Source organism: Anguilla anguilla, chromosome 11, assembly GCF_013347855.1.
Source record: "Anguilla anguilla isolate fAngAng1 chromosome 11, fAngAng1.pri, whole genome shotgun sequence".
Lineage (NCBI taxonomy): Eukaryota > Metazoa > Chordata > Actinopteri > Anguilliformes > Anguillidae > Anguilla > Anguilla anguilla.
Window position 1 is genome coordinate 30,763,073 of NC_049211.1, and position 12,856 is coordinate 30,775,928.

The 12,856-nt window shown below is 39.4% G+C and overlaps 1 protein-coding gene across 2 annotated transcripts in view; it reads right to left on the bottom strand.

Annotated features, from left to right (window-relative positions):
- Positions 1-631: 631 nt before the first annotated feature.
- cfap20dc (CFAP20 domain containing) overlaps positions 632-12,856 on the bottom strand; it is a 28,759-nt gene continuing 16,534 nt past the window's right edge. For both annotated transcript variants that reach the window (XM_035380555.1, XM_035380554.1), the window contains exons 13-17: positions 11,854-12,273; positions 10,891-11,142; positions 7,464-7,525; positions 4,167-4,261; positions 632-2,501 (exon numbers count right to left, since the gene is read on the bottom strand). In XM_035380555.1, the coding sequence (XP_035236446.1) occupies positions 2,383-2,501; positions 4,167-4,261; positions 7,464-7,525; positions 10,891-11,142; positions 11,854-12,273 (948 nt within the window). In that variant the 3' untranslated portion in view covers positions 632-2,382. The remainder of the gene's footprint in view (positions 2,502-4,166; positions 4,262-7,463; positions 7,526-10,890; positions 11,143-11,853; positions 12,274-12,856) is intronic.

Here is a 12,856-nt window from a genome sequence, read left to right on the forward strand (position 1 = left end):
GCGCGGTACAGGCTTACTTCCGGGACTTCACAAGCTTAGGTTAGCCGAAGTCTTGCTTGCCTGCCTAGATAAATATGCATGTCCTTCGGGTCCTACCACATGCACACAGTAGCAAACTGCAAAGCACAAAAAAAAAAAAAAAACCTGTGGAAACAACTGCAGATAAAATAAAATCATTAGTGATCTCAATAAAAGCTCTTTTTTAAATTGCAGTTTCCTAACACTTTTGCTGGTGTATTTGAATAATTGCAAATCCGTGCATGCATCCAGGATGCTAGCCTAGTAAAACAAAGCTTTAGGGACAGAAAGAGTGTTAAAAAGTGGATTTCAGACATAATTTTGAAGGTTATCATATTTGTTCTGATTTTTGGTTAACTGTCACTTTAAGAAGTGGCATTCATATTTATCTGAATCATCCACCTTGAAGATCAGAACCGCAGTCTGTGAATGTAATCATATCCTAGACCTATCCAATAATTCATTTATTTTCATGGCTGATCAGAGAAAAAACATGGGCCATGGAAAAAGTGTCATTTTGAGAAACCAATTTCCTTTTGTAGTTCTTATACAATTCAGTGGTGTAGACAGATGATTTCAGGGGTTGGTCCTTTCACCTTAAGAAATTGAGTCATTTTAGGAGACAGAGGTGATTTTATTGTATATAATTTCCTATAAAAGAGCATTTATAGTTGTAATTTCAGAAATATATAAGACCATCTCCTGTCTGTGTAGAGATTAGCACAGATACAAATATATACATATAGATATACTGAACATATTTATATGGAACATTTTAGTTGAGATCTTCAAACATGTATTATTTTAAGCAGTCAAAAAAACACAACGGCTGAACAGCTCCAGGTTTTCAAACGATGAAGAGAAAACAGATGGTGATGAAAATGGTGCACACCACATTTATCTGTCAGACATTGTCCAAAACTTCTATTTTACATCCAAAAACAAGTTGTAACTCAACAAATATATTGCATTAAGATACAGAATTATGTTCTTTTGAATTACAACTACAGAATAAATCAGAGTAAAAAAACTCAATATTTATGGAACATTCTACTTGCTCTACAAATTATTTACAGTTGTATATATGCATCACATCAATGCTGGTGATAGCATACATCTATTATGTATAGGAAACATTTAGATGAAAATGCATAGGGATCCCTGCTTATTTCTTGTTTTTGTTCATTTTAAATCAAATATTTTATCATCACATAAGTCCTAATGTAGATAAAAGGTAATGAGCCCAGCACATAACAAAAAGTTTTCCATTGTTTTTCCAGCACACCACTAAAATAAAAAAAAATCTGCTTTTTAATATTTCTGCAGAAAAACCCAAGTGGCCCCCTAGTTTACGTAACTCGATAATCCTCCTTAAACATTTTCTGTAATCGTTGATCAGTCGCTTACATTGTCTTGGACAGATTGAGGACCATCCGTTTAACAGAAGTTGAAACATTCTGTTAGAAAGGATGGTCCTTTCCAATGCATCTCAATTCATCTGTGTAATGCATTCTGCCCCAGACAGCATGGAATACATGGTGGACTTATAGATTGTCTTAATGTCCTGGTCCTGAACCAACAAACAGCCCAAAACCATTGCCATCCTGCCACCATGTTTCATATTGTCAAAGGGTACTTAAACACTGGTGTTCATCCATGCTATTTTTCCTATTGAGATGGGACAATTAGCTTGGATGAACCCCACCGCTGAAGTAACCCTTTAAAATGTGAAACATGGTGGCTGGATGATGGTGGCTTTCAGCTGCTTTGATGGCATTAAGCCAATCAATGACATCATCAGGAATTCTACACTGTACCAGACTATTCTGGAACAGAATCGGCTAAACAGCTAAAGCCTACTGAGATAGGTGGAAACGGCCTAATGTAAGTTGTATGCAAGAAAGTCAGAGTTAATATGGAAATATTAATATAGAGAATAAATATGGAAGACTGTTTCAGAATTCCTCCTAGGCAATGTGAGAGGCTGATCAATACTTTTCCAAATAAGGAATAGTTAAAAGAAAAAAAAAAATGTTATTTCTGTTATCGCTGTTAAAGAATGTTTTTTTCGAACCAGTTTCTGAAGCTAGGAGTCACTTCGTTTTTTTATTTAATTAATTGCTATATCACATCACCTTTCATCTATACTAGAACTTGTTATTCAAAATATGCCCTACTTTTCACAGACCTGCATAATGCACAGCCCTATCGTTTCAGTACATTGTCGATAAGACAGTTATCACATTTCAATTATATAATGTTAATTATATATATATAAATAATATAATGTTATATATAATGTTGGTAGCTAGATTACATTTACAAAAACAGCATGAATCAGGTTGCTAATCTGACACATCACAATTAGACCAACTCATAATATTTTCCAGACTCGGGATCAAAGTAGCAGTTGAGGCATGGGTCATAAAGGAGATTCAGAAAGTCATCTTCCACATGTTCTACACTGGTTGATATTTCAGCATCTATAAAACACAGAGCAATCTTGCACAAACACGATTGGTCTCTCATTCAACATCATTTTGATTCTGAAACTCATTTTTATTATTTAAATAACGGTCTCAGGTTTCATTGCAATAGAAGTGTTGACTTCATGTTGAGCAAAGACCAGCCTTTGACCAGCCTTACAATACTACGGATTCTGGTACAAGATACACAGTTAGGGTTTGATGAGGACTAGATATTTACGAGTTTATGTCCTAATATGTAAAACCATAGCATTGAACAGGGTGCACTTTCTTTTTCACATCAATATACATCTTGTATAGCATTTGGGATATATGGATCCATTACCAGACCTAAGGAACTCAAAAGTCCACTCTTCTAAAGGTATACTCACATAAGCTATAATACTTATGGCCACTGTGCTATTTTTTTTTCTATACATCATTGACATCCCAGGTCCATATGGATTTGGTGCTACAAAATTTGCAGTAGGGTGTTTTAATCATCGAAGCCAGTTAAACTCCAATCAGATTACAAAGTCATTTAATGAAATACATCAATAATTTATTCATTTAAAATAAATGATGAGATCTAATTATAGGATGTGAGGAATTACTGGATTAAATATTAGTTAAATATTGTGATTAGATCAAAAAGACTCTTTTTAGCAATAAGACCAAATTTAAAATTTTACTGCCAGATATTTCCTGCATTCTGCCATTTTACTCCTGATTTCATGCATCTTTACAAGATCCTAAGACACAGTTTTTCCTTGAAAAAGGACCTGATTTGCTAAGACCTTTCGCATGTGAATCCTTTTAGCACACGCAAAACTAATAACACAACCAATGATTGGTGCAAAACAAATAGCATGACCAATCGTTGGTCATGTTATTGGTGCTGCATGTACTATATTGTTTTGCACATTTACAAAACTTTTAGTAAATCAGGCCTTAAGAGTGCATATCTCTGCAGTTTCAATGTTTTGCAGGATGATTACCTTGGTATCTTTTTTTTTTTTTTGGTGGTATTAATCAAAATTATGTCAAATGGCACTAAGGCGCAGACACGGCATACATGCACAATTATACAGTACTGCACCACCCCTCATTCACTGCAGATTTGTATACCATAATAAGCAATTCAATTGATTGTCACCTGAAAAAAAGAAGCGACAATAGACAAACATTTAAGGTGAAAAATGGAAGGAAGATTATTTTATCGTGCACCAAATCAAGCATATGGCCTTTCGACCTGGGTACAGGCAGTACTGAGTGTTTCTACATGCCGAAAGTACACAATGCTCGGGAACTACAGTAAAGCAATAAAGTTGTGAGATAACAGTTAACCTGACAAGAGTGAAGTAAGAGAAGCCCAGAGGGACAACTGTCTGATGCTTTCTAATGGCAGACAGACTGAAATCCTCTGGGAGTGGATTTCACTTTCCCATTTCCCAGTAAACCAAAGGTTTCAGAGTGAATGACAGTGACACTCAACAGAGATCCATCATCTTATAGCATGATAAGGGGATGATAAGGCATTTAAATATCATAGGGAAAGAGATGGTGCCTTTGGTTTCAGTAGGCAGACAGGGCATGCAATGAAAAGAACAGGAAACTGAATTGTACTGAATGCTCAGTGTTGCAAAATCTGAAGCTTCGCTCCCATACATACAGCGGGCGTACCTGTCAGAGTGTTACCTGGGTGACGGCCTATCTCCTTGCCTCTCTCCTCCTGGCTGGGAGGGACGATAGGGGGGCTCAGAACATTCAGCCTGTCACTGAAACACAATTGTTGAGAAACTGTCTTTACAATCGGAATAATGACCAGGTTAATCCTGTGACCATTTAACCATTTTGGGCTCCCTTCTGTAGGGATTCAGAAGGTAAAACTGATCTCGCTCCTTGTTTCACTTCAGGGCCACAGACTCTTAGAATGGTCTGTAATGATACTGTACTTAATAAATATTGACTTTCTATAGTTTAAGACTGCGTTTTCAGGAAACTACAACTGCCTCATTGCCCAAATGTAGTTAATCTGGAAAATGGAATAGCCTATTATGGCAGTACAAAGAGCAGGACTGCCCATCCCTGTTCCTGGAGATCTACCATCCAGTAGGATTTCATTCCAATCCTAAGACATCACACCTCATTCAACAATTACTGTAGAGATCTCGTTGAGCTGCTAATTAGTAGAATCAGGCGTGACAAATTATAGCTGGAATGAAAACCTACAGGACGGTTGATCTCCAGGACCAGGGGTTGGGCAGCCCTGGGGCTAACTGATACTTCATGAGCTGAAGTTTGCTCATTAACCAAAATAACACACTGGTCTGATCACAAGTTAGACCGAATGTTCAACGGGATCAAACGGATGTTGAACTAGATGTTGAACACTCTCACTCTCTGTCTCTGCCTCTCTCTCTCTCTCTCTGGAGAGTTACAGCAGGTTAATAAAGTTCACAAGCAATTCTGGGGAATTGTTTTGTCTGTGGTTTTCCAGGGGAAACTCTTACTGACTACTTAACTCTCCAAGATTATATTTGACATGTTAATTTACTTAAATCATCCAAAACTTTTCAGTGGAAACCAGCCAGAAACTTTTTTGTTTAAGAAGTGCCCAAAGTGCAAAGTGCCCACTGAAAAATGAAGTAATAATAACCAGCCAGGCCTCAGCCTGTATTAAATTAAGATATTGGCTCTAAGTCATTAAATGAGATTATCAGCAGCAGACTACTCGCTGAAAGATAGATTAAAATATTGCTCCCAGTCAAAAATGGGATTCGCTGAAAAATGAGAAAATGTGTGTCTGCCAGGAAGTGTTGTTTTTTTTGTTTTAAAGACCCAGTACCCAGTAGCAAGATACAACATAATGTTTTGGGAATTTGACATTTCACTCTTTCTGTATAAAACTTAACATATATTTTCAGCTTAAGTATGCCTTTCAGTGACATCTTTTGTGATCATTTCTTATTTTAAGAATGAGAAAGATGAGATGGGCTTCCCTTAAAATTCACCCAGCATTATTTCTTTCCTTAAAGACAATATGAAACCTACAAAACATAACACAACCAAAAACATATTAAATAAGACTAAATAAACTATAACAGAACAGAAATAATTGATAAAATAATTATTAACAACATCACAAGCAGCATGATCTTAGTTACTGTGCCTTCCAAAAGTACTTAAATGGTAGAGTGAAATTTGATATTTTTGGTATATACTTAAGGCATTTGGATTTGAGATCAAAAGAGGAATATGAGACAAAAGTACAGGCAATCAGATTTTATTTCATGATATTTACATGTGTATGTTTTATCATTTTACAGAAACAGTTGTTTTTGTGTTGCCTTATATTTGTCTTTTGATCTCAAATCCAAATGCCTGAAGTATTCAGCGAAATTACACATTTCACTCGCCTATTCCCATACTTCCAGAGGGCACAGTACATAGTTATACACAAAATGGGGCAGGAGGCACCCTTTCTTTCTTCCTCTCCTGGCCCCTCCCACCCTGCTCAGCCCCTCCCTGGTAGATAGTGACCACAGACCAGAAGGAAGCACAAAGGAAAGCTCTCAGCCACTAATTCAATCAGTGCCCACCTGCCGGCACCATTAATCAGCACCGGCTGCAGCATATCAGGAGCTTGTCCAGGCCGCTATAAACGGGCTCCAGAACACTCTCCAGGAGCTCACAGAGACTCAGCTGCCCTACAAACTGCCCACAACAAGCCCTAGAGAAGGAAAGTATTTGGCAGGTTTTTACTGTTTGAACAATCCATCCCAGTCCACTGTCGTAAACAAACCTGCCTGTTTCCTTGTTCCTCCTTGTCTCCGCCCACCTCCAGTATCGCTTACATGACAACTTCAGTGGTTGAGAATGCAGGTGCAAGACATGAGCAAAAATGAACTGCACAAAAGCAGTGGATGGAGCAGCAGAGCCCAATGGAGGAGGAGAGCCAACTGAACCACTCACTCCCAGCAGACCCATTCCCAACGCCACTATAACACCCCCCGCCTGGAGTGGTGCGAAGGTAAGAGAAGGGGAGAGGATGACAAATTACCCCAAACCTATTTTTCTGTGCACTACAGGCTTCTGTATCATACAGTTTACAAAGATAAAGCTAAACAACTGCTAGATGTGCCACAAGCCTACATTCCCCAGTTACTGGCCCTGGCCCACTCCTACCACCAACAGGACAGAGTAATGTAACCCTTCTGTTATTGCTGCCATTGCAGTAAGTAAGCATGGGATGGATGGATGCCAGCAGCTGGAGGAAAAATGGCATGCCATTACTCTTCATAGTGCATATTCATGCCAGTGAGACCATGCAATCTCAACCTCCATGTTTCTGGCGATGACAGCTGGTCTTTTAATCAACCATGACTGTGCTGGCTAATTAACTATGTTCAAGCAAAGGTTTAAATGTTATTTCTGTCTACAGCCACCCATAGAGGTAGCACAGTTACCATGAAGCATGCAGATATTGCGTAATATTTTTGTACTGGATGCACAGGGGTGAAATTGGTATTGGTTGAACTGTAAGCCAAAAAGCGAATTTTCCAGAAAGTTGGACTATCACTTTAATGACCCCTCCACTCTACCCATTGTTACCTCAAGTCAGAGACAGGAGCAGGGATGTCACTCAATGAATACTGTTATTCACAAGAACTGGCTCTCTCCACTTTATAAGGGTATGTTTTGGACAGGAGGTCACTATATGATATTGATTCAGGGAGGTGTGTGGATGGTAATAGGGCAATACAAAAACAGTCTGTCAATATTCCAGCCTTGCTTTATTTTGGCCTTATGTTTACAAAAGGTAGGAGGAACTGTGTAGAGGAAGGTTGGTTGAGGCCCGGTCTCCATTTCCCTCCATTCCACAGTAGAGGTCTCTGCCTCGGTGACTGTCGCCGCCATAATTTCTTTAGCTGAGATGAGTCTATTATTTGGGAAAAAGAAGCCACCCCCACCACTCACCGTGGATTGGACTGTAAGAGGGGAGACATCTCCTCCTGGTAATGATGGCCCTGATAGGCTGGCTGTCAACAAAAAAGAAAAAGCTAGTTTATTTGAACAGATAATTCCTTTTATGGAGTTTTTTGGAGTTCGGAGTTACTTGAAATGTGTTTTCTTGCTTTAGACCACAGACTCCTACTGTATATGTTCTGATACCTACCATTATTAGGTTGGCAAGGTCATCAGAAACATCTCAAACTATCTAAAATATCTTTCAAAACACACAAAAAACTGTTGAGGCCAATCAAAGACATATATTAAAGTTGAAATAATATTTAAAATAAAATAAAAAATATATAATAATATAATATTAAAATATTAAATATTTTAAAATTATCCCTTAATTCTCTTCAAGTATCTGAGCAGAATCTTCTTTTAAAGCTTCAGCTCAGCATAATACATGATATAATAATGAATTCTACCATATTTTTGTAACATATATTGTGCCTTCCAACATTATCCACAGAAGAACTTTACAGAAGTTATTATTTCATTCCAAACCTATCAGTAGCTGATGTAAATAATTCTGGGATCAAGCAATGACAATGAAATGCTAATTTTAATTCAATTTTCAATGATTCATTTTCATTCCAATATGTTTCACTGACAAAGCATTCTAAATGACATACAATTTGTAGTTCAGAAACATTCCCTGATAGGTGCTTGTAGCAGTCGGTCTGCCAGAGAGGCAGTCTCAGCTGCGCCGGCTAGTGGAGAGAGCACATGCACCTGAGTTGCGTCAGCTAATCAGCCCAGGTGCTTAAAGGTGTGCTGCTCTCCACAGTTCAGGGCCGAGACCGGGAGCTAACACCGAGAGCGTAATTATGAGTTTTGTTTCGTTATAAGCACGAAAGACTAAGAAAGCAATCCTCAGCTGGGATGCTGGAGGAGCTGGACCTGGCCAGGAAATCGGGTCAGCTACAGAGCAAGGAACTGAAAAGTTTCTGCTCTGTTTTACTTTCTTTTGTCTTTGTTATGTTTGCTTGTTTTATTTTATTATTTTTGCCCGGAACCCGTAAGGGGGAAGGGTGAAGGTATCCGTTTATTTTATTTCATGTTTGCGTGGGTGGGCTCTCTCTCTCCATGCGACAGAAACGGTGTTACCCGGTACTGCCGTATCGCTCCTCCCCGAGGTGTGACGCTTGGCGTGTGACAGTTCTCTAGATATTCCACCATTTTTCATGCCCTACATGTGCGTGGACAAACTCACATTCTGAATGTGCTCTTCTTCTCGGTCAAACATGCCCTGAAACTCTGCCCATGCGCATATCTCGCATTCCCTTGTATGAAGGAGAAGTTACACATTCAAGTCTAAATGCATTTAAACTGCCAAGGTGCACAATGCTGGACTCACTGTGACTGTGCAAGCGTATCTCAGGTCTAAATAAGCCCCTTAAAATCTGATGCTGCTGAAGCTAATTTATTAGTCTGTTAAGACATTCTTATGCAGTGCCAGCTTATGAACCATTTGTTTCTGAGAGTGAAGAGCGTAACCAAATTTAATAAAATTAAGATATGACATACTTCCTGACGCTCAAATGCTGCTGCTGTTAATACATGTTTTATACTTGAGGACTGTCAGTCACTGGAATAAACTAACTAGATTGGCAGACAGCACTGCAATTGTAAATGTAGTGAGTTGGTTCGAAAGAGCCACACTTTGAACATATATGTCTGTCATAAAGGCCACAGAGAATGTAGAATAACATAGAAATAAATGGAAGGTATAACCATTTACATTTGACCACTAATAGAACTGAACTGAACTGGATTGAACTGAATTTAAAAATAACATTTGCTGTGCATGACTGCCTCTACAGTCATATTAGTATGGATATAGCTGTATTTTTATCTCAAGTATGCAAACACTTTTTGTGATGTCTAGACAGCAACAGCTCTGAGTAAACTTTTTGGAATTTTTATTTTCCTTAGAAAATGCAGGGATGCTTCCCTATGTGCAAAGAAACAGATTCAGCCATTGGTTTTGTGTGATTGTCTGTAGCAAAGCTGCCCAAATTAAAATAAGAGGGAAATAAAATCCCAATGTGCAGGCATTATCTCACTGTGAAAACAAAAGGTAATATGATTACTCATTCAGACTGCAATGCATCTGTAACCAGTCTAGTGCATAAATCATTTTCAGCTGTAAACATAAAGTTCAGCAACATTGATTTTAAAGGTTACACCATTGCTGATTTAAATGAATTGAAACAAATTATACTTAATTTCACTTATGGTCACATTATTGAAAGTCTATACACTTGAAATTACACTGTTAATTTTCAAGTTAGGTTGCAACAAATTTGAAAAATAGTAACCGCCATCTTGCTATAAGCAAATCATTTGAATACAAAACCACTTCTGTCATAGGCAACCACTGAAGTAGTGAACACGCCATTTGATTTTGGCCTTATAGGAGAGAAACTAGGAAACTATGTAGAAGTGTTCTAACACCTCCAAGAAAAAGTTTCTTAGCCTCCTCTCTTGCAGCCTAAAGCCAGAGACTGTCCCCCCCAGGGAAGGGACATTTTGTGCCAGAGTTCTGTGCAGATTCCATCGAGCAGCAGTTGTGTTTGTAGCAGGAAAAAGCTCACAAGGCTGGAGACGGCAGCCGGCTGTCTCAGGGTGACTATGTGGAGGTCTGTGAGGCTTCACTCAAATACCAGGGCTGTTTCAGAGGTACAGTGGATATTCTGGGATGGGTTTAAGAAAAATTCTGCCCTCTGATTTCCCAGTGGTACTGAACTGAAATCGAAGTCAAAATTGCAGTTTTAATCTGAGTTTTCCTTCTGAGTTTTTTGGGATACACCGATAGGAACATTGGGAAGACAGATGATAATTATTCCTCTAAAATGTACATGGCAGCACAGATATGGAGAAAGTGAACTGCATCATATCAGAGATGAGAGAATATGGTTTCAGATGATGGCTTTAATAGATATTCTAGCAAGTCACATTGCATGAGTAGCTTTTTATCTCTCTGGTTTCTTAATTACAGAACAGTGGTTCCCAACCTCTGGTCCTGGGGACCCCTGTGTATGCTGGTTTTCATTCCAACCACAGTTGCAATCCCATAATTTTAAGAAGCTGTTAATATTTCTTAATTGAGCGCTTTTCAAGTTTAGAGGGATTACTTGCAGTCTTAAGCCACAGGTTGGCTACCACTGTTGTAGAATTTTACAATTAAATCAATGAAATAAGGTGCATTAATACCTTACCATACTTCCAGCATAATCAAAATAAGTCCAAGTCAAGATCATAGCACGTCATCATTTGTGCAGACAGAGCGAATAGACACGCTCAACTTATATGAGGAAATGAGTATGCTTTATTATCTTAAAGTTATCTTTATTGTGAGAGAAGAAAGGGTTCAAAATGTGGTCCTCACCATTGGGGCATAGGGGGTCCAGGTGGAAGTGTCATCGCTGCTGGTGCTGATGCTCACGTTGCAGTTGTGTATCTGGGAGGCGCTGAGGCCTGCAGGTGTACCTTCCTCATACACCTCCTCCCGCTCGGCTTCCTGCTGCCTGAGCAGACTGGCGAGCATGAGCAGCTCTTCTTCCTGGTTGCCGAGACTTTCCCGCACGCACAGCTTGGAACCGCTCGCTCGGTTTGCCCGAAGGCTTGTTCTACTGCCAGCCTTAAAATAAACAAATGCACACATGCATTCATACAAGTGCAAAGTGAAACCTTTAAGGACAAATAATGGGGAACTTTATAAAAATATATCTGATTTAACCAAGCTAGATGTTTCCATGTATCCTGACTGCCATGTTCCTGTGTAGGGGTATTGACCTTGTGATGTCAAGACATTATCGACAATACTCAACCTTGCTGACTAGGTTGCGATGTCGGCTACAACATAAACTAAGTCTCGTTGTCCTTGCAAACTCAAAGACACTTTCTAAAAGTCAAGGAATGTCTCACTTAATCACATTCATCGCTGCCAAATTTTTCCAGGGTCTACTAGATGTCTACAGGAGGATCACCTAGTCCAGAGGTGTCCATCCCTGGTCCTGAAAAGTGATACCCTAAAAACAGCAATCACTTTAGACTCAAGAAACAAGGTGAGGTGAGCTAACTGTATCTACTGCTTTAATTGATTAATTAAGTGCTAAGTAACAACAAGAACTATGGCTCTCCAGGACCTTAGCTGGCCACCTCTGACCTAGTCAATACTACAGCTCATTTAATTTCTTAACCAGTAGGAACGGTCTTAATTTCCATGTCCAGACCGAGCCCTGACACACCTTATTAACAGCAACCAAGCACAAACAAATATACAATCTTACATTTGGCACAGGGAAAAAAGGTCTAATGAATGGATAAATGTATAAACAGTAAAACTTACTGTGTGATCCACATGCAGTCTGGAGTCTCCTATGGGAATTTCTTTAACTGACTTCTTGCTCAGCGAGATTCTGGAGTAGGTGTCTTGGCAATCCCTCACATTTCTGGGGCTGGCCACGCTATACCCCAGCCTAGTTCTGTTAGGAGAGAGGCAGCGGGTCGGGACCATGCTGCTGCGATCAACCTCAGTCTTCCGTGCGCTTGAGAAATCGCCCAGAGACACATCCATTTTCAGCATCGCGTCCGACTCCGATGGTTGCGTAGGAGACTCAGAGGCTTGACTGTAGTACATATGCTCTGGATTGGGTCGAGTATTTCCTTCAGGAGTCCGGATTCTGGATTTTAAACTCAGTGAGGGTGAGACACCTGGGCAGGACCGCTTGCCAGGCCTCTGAATGACAGTCGCTGAGTAGGATTCATCCTAGAAGGAAGGGGGAGACCACATGTGCATTGGCTTTTTTGCATTGTTTCACCATTTTCTAACTTGCCTCTAAAATGCCTCCTCTGGATTTGTTGGAATTGAATGTTTCATGCAGGGTCATACTGTCAAAATTTCACATATTCAAAGTCTTAGGGTTTTATTTTCCGGAATCAATGTCTCTTGATGCATGGGTACGGTCAATGGTGCTGTGCGTGCGTGCACGGGGCGTGGCTAGTGAATGTCGGTATTTTTGTGAACTGAGACAAGGAGCATACAGCTCAAAGAGCGAGGCGCAGTTGGAAAATGGGCTGAATTATAATGAGTATATTATCAGTGGGTGTAGTGCAGCTGGATTAATTAATAGGCAATCAAATCAAAAGCACACACACCTACAAATGTGTCTTCTGTGTGTGTGTGTGTGTTGCATTATGTATTGTGATTGGTTCACTGTGGTTACAGTTTCAGCTAATAAATACGTAAGTCTTGGTTTTGCATGTTGTTCTTAACTATGCCAGTTACATATTGTGGGTTTGAGGTTAAGATCACTCACACATAGAACTTTGGATAGATGCACTCCATAATA